At 43.9% G+C, this 10,678-nt stretch overlaps 1 protein-coding gene across 1 annotated transcript; it reads right to left on the bottom strand.

Annotated features, from left to right (window-relative positions):
- Positions 1 to 6,550: 6,550 nt before the first annotated feature.
- On the bottom strand, positions 6,551 to 7,507 carry LOC131838880 (transcription initiation factor TFIID subunit 4-like). The gene has a single exon (XM_059185695.1). The coding sequence runs from the start codon at positions 7,505 to 7,507 to the stop codon at positions 6,551 to 6,553; it is 957 nt and encodes a 318-aa protein (XP_059041678.1).
- Between the last annotated feature and the right edge of the window lie 3,171 nt (positions 7,508 to 10,678).

Below are 10,678 nucleotides of genomic sequence, written 5' to 3'. Positions count from 1 at the left end.
ATCACTTGCTCTTAAACAATTTTATTGAGAAGAAAAGAAATAAAAGCTAAATATCCTGTTTAAGATCTGTTTCTTTTGCAAAGTGCTTCATCTAAAAACTAAGGATAGAAGATCCAGCTTTGACATGAAGGCTCATCTTTTCATGGAACAAACCACTTCTGTCTCTAAGCTGCAAGGGAAGGATTTGTCAATCTGATTGAATCTCCCCTTTAGTTTTTCCCAACAGCTGTGTTCAGATAATTCGTGACTCCTGTGTTTCCTGAGCCCTGGATAATTTCACACACATGTCTAGTATGGGGCTCCACATTTTCAGAAGAATATGGAGATCTTGGAGGAGGTCCAGGGTAGACCAAGGGAAATGATTAATGGATTGGAAGTTGGAGTTTATGAAGAAAGGTTGTGAGATCTGATTTCTTGTTATGAGAAAAGTCCGAGTAGTGACTTAATAACACAAGGAGGTTAGTAAGCAGCTGTTCTTCATCTTCACTAAGGTTGGATGAAATGAAATAAGATACAAATTGCAACAAGAACAAAAATGTGTTGTAAGTGGGAACTTCCAAGCACTAGAATTGCTGGGTCCTTAGAAAGGTCTTCAGAAGAAGAATGTGGAATCTGCTTTACTGGTCTGAAATGATAAGCCTATGAGGGGAGAGAAGGATGAGATAATCTCTTAAGATCCCTTCTGGATCTCTTTTTACCTAAGCACCTAGAAAAATTATTTGCCTGAACAGTGCCCCATTTCCTTCCTACCACTGCTTACATCATGATCCCTTATCCTTTGTCTACCTTCTGTAAAACGCTGCTAACTAAGGGCAGCTAAGGCACTGTTCAGTCATGATGGGCCCTAACCAGATTCTAGGTGCCCTTCCAGCTTTGGGAACAAGTTTCTTATTCATTACTACTATCTCTGACCACTGCCAGCATGTTGAAGGTCATCTTCTCATACACCAAACCCATGACAAGGGAAAACAAAACCAAATATAATTTCCAACCTTTAATTCACAAATGACCCAAAGCGTTAAAAGACAATTCTTATGTTCTAAAATTTGAGTTTCTAAAGAGCTGAAATATGTTTTATTCATCTGCCTTTAACATAGCCAAAAGAGTGAGGGCGCCTGGTTGACTCTGTTCCTGGAGCATGGGACTCTTAAATCTAGGGTTGCAAGTTCAAGCCCTACGTTAGATGTAGAGATTACTTAAAAAATAGAATCAAAACAAAATGTAGACCAATGTTTGGTAGTAGGTATTCAGCAAGTTTTCATCAACTGATCGAATGTAACCATGATATGAAGGTAGTAAATTGAAGATTAACTGAAGTTGAGAAAATGGAGAGTTTGAGATGTTTCCAATGATGCTGTATGCTAGAGAAATATAAGGCTCAACCCTAGTTGCCACACGTGTAGCTTTGAGGATTTTATTCCTACCATGGTGGACTTAGACAAGAGAGCCAGCTGCACGTCCTGCTCAGGTCCTTCATCAGAGACCATTCAAGATAGACACTGTATAGATTCAGAATCATATAAAAAGGGCCAAATTCCTAGTGTGATTTTGTTTTTTATACAGCTTTATGAAGTTCAATGGCTTTTTCTAAATTCTCTTTTTGCACGTTTCTAACTTCTCCATGAAGAATATGAAATTTAATAGTAGAAAATCTCTTACTGCCATCATCAAACAGCCTAAATAGTTAAGTCACAAAAATAAGGTAATCTGTTCTTAAAATTTGTTTCAATGTCCTGAAACCCCCTGGTTTAAACTTGCTAATTCTTCTCATGACTTTCTCCTAATAAAACCAACAACATACCACAGGTAGCTCTCACTGTCAGTTCTAACTTTTGGTCTCAGTCTACAATCACAGCCCTTTGACCATGCTTACAGAAACATTACAATGAGTAAACCAATTTATTCTTCACTATTAATTTTTGAATGTTCTCAGGGAAAATCTGGTAACTCTGAGGGTTCCAAGTTGATGACTCTCATATGTTTGGGGGTTAGTCTCAGTTGTTTTATAATGGTTTCGATGCTGTTTCTCTTGATCCAACAAAATATTATTCCCAGGTGGGATCGGTTTTTGACCTTCTTGTTCTATTCTCCTAATCTTGGCCCTTCTAACATTTTCATATTGTAGCTCCTTTCTTTTGTTTGTTTGTTTGTTTGTTTGCCACTTAATGGTCATGCCTGCTTACATAATTCTCCTGTAACAGGTGTTGGCCAATTTGGACACAATTGATTATGGCTTAAAAGCTATTTTTTAAAAAGATTTTATTTATTTACTTGACAGAGAGAGAGATCACAAGCAGGCAGAGAGAGGGGGGGAAGAGAGCTCCCTGCCGAGCAGAGAGCCTGAAGCGGGGCTCAATCCCAGAACCCTGGGACCATGATCTGAGCCGAAGGCAGAGGCTTAACCCACTGAGCCACCCAGGTACCCTTTAGAAGCTTTTCTTTTTTTTTTTTTAAAGATTTTATTTATTTATTTGACAGAGAGAAATCACAAGTAGATGGAGAGGCAGGCAGAGAGAGAGAGAGAGGGAAGCAGGCTCCCTGCCGAGCAGAGAGCCCGATGCGGGACTCGATCCCAGGACCCTGAGATCATGACCTGAGCCGAAGGCAGCGGCTTAACCCACTGAGCCACCCAGGCGCCCCTAGAAGCTTTTCTTATGGTTCAAGAAAAGCTGACAGAGAAGAAATACACCCCATATTAAAGTACCATTTAATAAACAGGAATATTATTTCTCTTTTAAGATTTTTCTCAGGACAGACCTTATTCAATAATTTGTAGGATTAGAAGTAATATAGTTCAGGCTGGATTGGGCCTTTGAAATCATGCAGCATGACTATGAAAATACCTTTGACACTACGCTAACCAGGAGAGTTTTCTGTTTATTTATTATTTTCACTATGCTAATTACTAAGATTTTCAACAGTTTTTGAGGTCAATTCATTTGATTCTAGATGACTATTTTTCTTTTTTTTTGCATGAGGATTGAAGGCAGAAGTAACTAGGAAACTTAAGTAAACATAATTAAACATAAAATGCCTATAACGATAATAGAATTGACCTCAGCCAATTAAAATTATTAATAGAAAAAAATATGTCAGTGTCAAATCTGAGTCTACTGCCTCTGTTCCCACGTGGGTAATGAGGATTAGCTTATGTTTCCTGAAAGAATAGATGGGAATTCACATTTCTTCCTGACCTTTGTCCTTCTAGAACATTGGGTTAGGATAGAATTAACCCATAACCAAAAATAAATAAATATTTTAACAAATTTAAAATCAATTTTTAAGCCCCCCAAAAGTGAAATAGGGAGCATTTTCTTTTCAAGCAGTCAAGTTTTTCCAACTTTGGGTGATTGAAAAAATGTTCAGATCATGAATTTTGGAACTTTGTTCTTAACATATCAAACATGCAAGAGACTAATCTTTAAGGAGAATCAGAAATGTTTGCTCTGTATTCTCAGCATCACTCTTGATCATAATAGGAAAATAATTTTGTAAAAAGTTTGACCTTTGGCTTTTAGCACTATCTCCATATACGCTACCTGAACTAAACAAAGAAAAAGAATTATTCAGAATTCCGTGCAACACACCAGTACAACTTCAGTTTATCATAGCTTCATTGTTTTTGAATGTAAGATGTACTTTTAAGGCAAATAAAGTAATTTAAGTCAGGTCTTTTATTGTTTTGGTAACACTGTAATCACAAATCAGAAAGTTTCAAAATGCTCAGAAATGTCAAGAGGTCTGATTCATCAAAGCGTTTATCTGAATTGGCATTTTGTCTTCTTTTATATCTAAATATTCCTGCCATTTCTGACTCTGTCTTTTCCTCAGTAAAACTGCACCACACACTGGAAAGTAGAGATAGAAACATTTATTTGTACAACATCAAGGGAGTAAGAATAAGAAGATTGGCCGTAGACACAATCAGAGTCTCGGAAATGAGAACACTTTTTCCTTCTGCAAAAATGCTGATGTGGCAATGTGGATTTAGCAGGTAGAAGATTTGTTGTAACTTCTAACTGAGCAGCACTGAGAATGCAAAGATCTTAACTTTAACTTGGTAGGTATTTTTCCTGAAGAAAGTGAATTATAATTGAGCTTTAAAACTTGGGAAATAACTAATTTTCAAGCAAATTTAAAGTTGGAAAGCATGGGTTTGAAGTTAGCATAAAGTTATTTTAAAAAGTTTAGGTAAGGCTCCTCTAGTACTTTATATAGTACAAGATGTGTGTGTGTGTGTGTGTGTGTGTGTGTAATTTGTAAATCTAGTCTCTTAAATTGTTTTGCAGTATTAAAAGAAATTGTGTCTGCATTCAGCCTACACCCCTGGGAATCAATGCAGAGGTTCTCTTGGGTGGCCAAGCCCAGCTTCAATGCCCACTGTCCTTTATTGCTTCTGGCTAGCCTGCAGATTTCACATGCATTAAATAGCCCACAATAAACCTCATCATCTGTGCTGTAGGGTAGTTTGTATTGGTCATGTGTCCTGTCACGTTGATAGAGGTGCAAAGCTACATGTCTGACACTCTAAGACTATGCATGTTTTTGAACGATTTGACTACTCAGTGCACCAATTTGCAAAATCCTTCTGATAACACTTCCAAAGAACAGATAGCTTTGTTTATTTTGATGTGGGGAGAAGCAGGGATATTTCTAGCTGGAGTTCCTGAGTTCATTGAAATCTTGTCCCTGGCATTTAGCTGCGCGAATTTGGGCAGAATATTTCATGGCATTGAGCCTCAACGTCTTCATTTATAAAGTAATTGTTTCTGTCACTAGTCTTAAGAAGCTTTAAAACAGCTAATATAAGTGAATACATTTTGTTGACTGTAAACCCTTAGATATAATATTATATACTCAGCTCACCAGCACATTCTTGATAACCACAGGAGGGTCCAAGAAAGGAAACTGTTTATAAATCTTTCCCTTTCCCCAAATTAATGTTGGAATGTTTAGGAAAATTCTTACAGCAATGAGTCTTAGCAATTATTGGGTCAAACCCCTCTGAGATAAGAGAAAAATGCATATACACATAAAACTGCCTACCAAATTTGGGGGATTGGATGGGGGGTTCCTCTGACACCCTTAAGAAAGCGTTTTTCAGAGTGTGACCTCATTTTCTGCATCCGAATTGCCTGAGGTGCTTGTTAAAACGTTAATTCCTAGACACGGCCCCACCCTTACTAAATCACAAATTCAGGAGAAGAAATCTGGGGTTTTGCAGGCACACAGATGATTTGTATGCTTGCGGAAGGTCCAAGGACTACAAATTAAGTACTGCCCTCTTGTTCCTTATTTTGTATTTTAAGGTTTTCCCCCGGTAGCGTACGAACCGGTTGAACTAATGGGAAGAAAATTCAGCTTCAACACAGGAACCTAGGTAGACGGTTGACAGTGTCCGTCCAATGGCAAATTGAAAATAGTCCTCTCGACCCTAGCTGTTTAAGTTCTCTCCGAGGGTCTTGGCTACCTGCACTCTACAGACTGCTCTTCGCTGGGTGGGGGAGGGGCGCAAGGGGAGGATTAACTGAGCCAACTGCTTCTCCCCCTCCCCCCTCCTCCCTCACACCACACACACACACACACACACACAGGTAAGAACAGAAGTCTCTTTATCTTTGCTGCCCAGGTTCATTATTAAAAGGATTGGTTTATGTGTGTAAGTTTGCAGGGAGGGAAGGGAAAACATCTGCAAAACCATGCAATGCCCTGGAACGGAACTCTTCTAATAAAAGATGTATCATTTTAAATGCGCTGAATTTTGATTCTGGTAATTCGTGCACTAGAGTGTCTATTTCGAGGCAGCGGAGGTATCATATGACACCGCACGTCAAGGCACCGTGGAGCCCTCTCGTGGACTCCCACCCACTTTCCCATTCACCGCGGAGAGGGCTGCTCGCGCTGCCGCTCCCCCTGGCGAGCTAGCATGAAATCTCCCTGCCCCTGCCGAGATCAAATGGAGCTCCTCGCTCAGGGGGTGCGAGTATTACCTCCGCCATGCAATTTCCACTATCAATAATTTAACTTCTTTGCTGCGGAACAGAAGGAGTACATACCGGGCACCAAAGACTCCCACCCCCGACTTCTTTTTTAACGAAAGGGAACGTGAGAAAAAGAAGAAGGAAAAAAAAAAAATAGAGTCTGGGAGTTTTGGGGCTGAAGTCTTCCCCAGAGCAGCTGCCTTGATGTTTACTTTGACAAGTAGTGACTGAAAAGGTGGGTTCCTTTTCTTTCTTTCTCTTTCCGTTTTTCTCTCTTTGGTCAGCTAGAAAGCGTTTGGCTTTGGTGAGGTCTGTCATTGCCTCGGCTTCCTAGCTGGAGCAAGTAACTTGGTGTAATGTTATCTGGGGGCATTCATTAATAAAAAATGCCGTTATTATCTTGATTGAATTCCTATTAGGCAAACTCTGGAGAGGTCAGTGCACGAACTCTGTTTAAGCCGGCGTGTTTAAGGCAGCGGAGTAAACCAAGAGCCCCCATGCTCCGTGAGATTTCATTGTGTGCTCGCGTTTGCAGCTCCGTCGTGCGGGAAGGTGCGGGAAGGTGTGTCTCATGGCCCGGTTAACGCACGCCCTCTCCCGCAGAACTTGGGTGCTGGGATGGGGCGGAGGGAGTTGCCAGGGAGGGGAGCAAGACCCCGGGGACGCGGGATTCGCACCAGCTCCTGCCCGCCCCAGCGCGCCCAGCCGGGGTTTCCGCGAAGGGCGCGGATGCGGGGTTCCCCCGGGCGGGGGGTAGGTTGCCCTTCGAGGCGGCGGGTGCGGCGCTTACATTCTGCCCAGCCACCCCCGGCTGGCGCGGGGCTTGCGGGGCCACGTCGTGGGGTCCCAGGGACAGGCGGAGTGCGATGCGCGGACCCGGGGAGCCCCGGGAGTCCCAGGAGCTGAGCGGGAGCGAGGAAAAGGCGCGGCGTTCCCTTTAAGCGGCCGCCCCGCACGGGTATCGGTGGCGCGGGCGAGCCGGGGGAGGGGGGCGGGGGGCGGCGCGGTTTGACCAATCGAAGCTCAACCGAAGAGCTAAATAATGTCTGACCCGAGCTCGAGGCGCAGGCTGGAGCTCCTGGTCCTCGCCGCCGCCGCGCCCGGGCGCACCCGCCCGCTCGCTGTCCCGCGCCCCACGTCGCGCCGCGGGCTCCCGGGCGGGGCCGAGGAGCCGGCCCGGCGTGCCCCCCGCCTCCTCTTCGGGAAGCTTTGATGAGACACTTGAACTGCAGTTGCCACCGCTGCTGTGGGGCGGGCGGCCAGCGGCTCCGCGACGGGGATCGGGGCTGGGCGCAGGGGCCAGGAGCGAGATAACGATGTGACTCCTCCGCCGGGGACCCGTGAGCTTTGTGTGGACTCCGAGGTAGGCAAGTAGCAGGCGTTGGGGCTTGGCGCGGGAGCCGCCCGTCCGCAGGGGAAAGTTGGCTGGGAGACCCCGAAGTTGTAGGAAGAGGTTGGAACTCCCTTCCTCCCCTCCAGGAGAAAGGGGACTTGATGTTGCTCTGGCGGAGCTTTCTCCTCGGCATCCCGCGGCCCAGAAGGCAACCAGGACCCCCTGAGGGAAAGGGACCCCAGGCAGCCCTGAAGTTGGGGGAGAAAAAGCCTAGAGGAGAGGCGGAGCTGCACAGCGGGAGCGGAGTCGGAGCCCCGGGGATCCCCCGAAACCCTCCCCTAGCACAGCCGGGGTCGTGAGAGAGATTTAGGGCGCCAGCTGTCGGGGGCCCTGACTGCGGTGACTGTGTCGGAGCTGGGGTATGAATCTTTTCTATGGGCTGGGCGGTCCCCGCGCAGATTTTAGGGGGTCCCTGGCTCCCTCAGCCCACAACACCGCCCCCCGGGGCTCCAACCGGGCTGCACACCGTCACCTGCGCCTCAGGAGTTGAGACCAACGCGGACTTAACACAGGTCCAGTGTAGTGTATCTCGGAAAACTTGAGACACTTCTGCAGCTCGGACCTGAAAGGGGCTGCAGGACCCTGGGGCTGGCTGCGCCCACACTTCTTCCCATCCCGCGCCTCTCCCTTGGAACACCTACCAGGGAATTACAAGTTTTGACTTTCGGGAGCAGGATGGGCTGTCTTGACTCGGGTGGGTCTCTGGGGATGCAAAGCCGGGAAGAAGGAATGGGTGAGCCGTGCCGGGAAAGCAAGAGCTGAGCGTTGGGGGCTTTACGCCCGACGGGCTGAGAATGGAAATTGCAGTCAGGGGGCACCCCCAGGGGAGAAAAGTCCTGGGGTTGCTAGAATGAACTGAAGTCGTGGTGGAAGGATACTGCGTTTATGTGTTGGGGGTGGAGCGGCTTGGAGGGAGGCAGGGGTTGGGGGGCGAGGAGGAGGGGGCAGGGAGCTTGGTGCTAGGGAAGGTAGAGGGTGCCCTCTGCCGGCGAAGCTACCCAGAGCAGCTGCTGGGGCCCGGGAGGTTGGGGGTGGGGAAGCGGTTAAAGGATGACTTCGGGATCCCTTCGGGAGCTGGTAGGAGGGACTTGTTGAATGATGCTTCTGACACTCGATTCGGATGTAGTTGACCCGTGGCTCCTCTTTGGCTCCAGTGCAAAAAGTTTTCCTCTCCCGGGGGGAGTTATGATGGACTAAGATTGGTGGTGTGTTAGGGCTCCCTGGATCTTATTTTTGGATTCTTCAGGTATCTTACACTTACTCCTCAATGTCAGTAGTAGCCAGTGAACATTTTTTGACAGGAATGCAGGAATGTTCTTGGCCAGAAGCAAAGGAAATCATATTTCTGAGTGTTTATTAATTCTAGTATAGTGATTTCTTAAAGCAAACCAGTGTCTAATTGAGGACGTTTTTGTTTTTAAACTGCATATGAGATGTGTTATGCTGTTAAATAAGAGCTTCAGACTGGCTCTACTTCTTGGAAAATACCCCTTCTCTATTTTTATACAAAAATTTATTTGTATATGTGTTTATTATAAGGTCAAAAGACATATTGGTCTTAAAATTATATACTTTTTAAAAAATTTTTATTTATTGAGGTATAATTACAGGTTTATTTTGTCTGAACGTGGGAATCCTCAGTGTTTACCTCCTGCAAAACATTATCATTTTTAAGTTGGAGTTTCTGAGATTATCATGACACGTAGTGCGCCGTGTTGATCACATCCCACATTGCACAGAGAGATTGCCTAGTCTTGGCCCTTGGACCAGCACCCCTTTAAAACACTCACTAACTCCTCTTCCCTTATTCTGCAAACATCTTGTTTAAGATTTTTCTTTTATGAGTTTACCCCTGGACTAGCAGCAGAGGTAAGAGAAAGGAAAGAGACACTTGTTAAAATGTAACCATAACTTCTACTGGAATTTAAAACATGTTGGTCACCATTGCTGGAATTCCAGGGCCATAAAATCGTTGTCTTTTTTTTTTCTACATTATTTTGCAATATATGATAAATGTTGGTAAATACAGACTGGTAATAAGTATTTTGATAGGAGAATTGTTATGTAGGTAGGGCTATTTTAAGTTATTACGGAACGTATTCTATTTATAAATGATGTAAGCAGAAAGAAATGATTTCCAGATAAACAAGACTTACGTACATGTTTTTGAAGCATTAGAACACTTAGACATCACATTTTTTAAAAAGCGAAATAACAACGTAATTTTTCACATACATTTGGAGCCATTCATAGCCCATTCAGAACTGAATTAGTAACTGGAAATCACGTTTATTTGAAGGTGATATTCAAGGTCATTTAAGGTATAAAGTAGGTCAACATTCAGAATAAAGCATTAAGGAAATCTGTTTTAGGATGTCTTCTCATTAAGTGTAACTTTTACTTTCGAACAAGAGGAACTGAGAAAATGAAGCAAATGGTTCATTTATACTAAGTGAATTAATTGTCTAATGCTCCTAATGGCCAAAGTGGGGTGGGGAGGTGCTGGAATATTGCTGGCTCATTGTGATTTACAAGGGGGGGGGGGATCTTGTAAATGCAAATTTATAAAATCTGGAGTAAAGTCCTTTGGTTTCCTGTTTAATAGGGACACCATTAGAATGTAAACTATTCCTTTCTTCCTGGAATCTCACTTTTCTGAAGTCAAAATGCAGATAAGTGATAATCTCATTTCTTTGAAACACAAATAGCTCTAGTTTGTAGCTCAGAACACACTGCATACTGGGCACGCCCACCTGATAATAGCAAAAAGCTCTGTTACATGTTTTTACATTTGTGTTTAAACTCTCTGTAAATAAATATCCCTTAAACCACCACCACCCTTCAAACAGAGCACACAGCTCTGTATTCTACATCCAGGTAGTGAACTTGTGGAATTTAACAGCCAGCAGCTTTGGGTCTCAATCATGGACTTAACTCTTCTACTAAGCTTCAAGAATATTGAAGATGTAAACAATAGAAAGGTCACATGCGCGCAGTTCATTAACATTTTGAGATCTAGGAAGCGAGTCCCAGAGTGGAGAGAATAATTCTCAGTTTCGTAAATGAAAACAGAGAGCATAGAAATTGTATGAGAGCTAAACTCTGAAGATCTTTTAAAATGAAGGGCACTCCCATTTTGATGTCGATAATAGCGAATTTATTTTAATGGTTGAAACAATTTTCATCTGCCATCTCCCTGTATGGATGATTGCAATTTGTGTGAGGGGGCCAGCTCAGCCAAATGCGAGTGAATATGTCCCTTTAATAGGGTAATTGCTAACTTTTCTCAACTTGTTTTCAAACG

The sequence above is a fragment of the Mustela lutreola genome, chromosome 1, assembly GCF_030435805.1.
Source record: "Mustela lutreola isolate mMusLut2 chromosome 1, mMusLut2.pri, whole genome shotgun sequence".
Classification (NCBI taxonomy): domain Eukaryota; kingdom Metazoa; phylum Chordata; class Mammalia; order Carnivora; family Mustelidae; genus Mustela; species Mustela lutreola.
The sequence above is the reverse complement of the archived record's forward strand: the minus strand, read 5'-3'. Positions and strand labels throughout refer to the sequence as shown.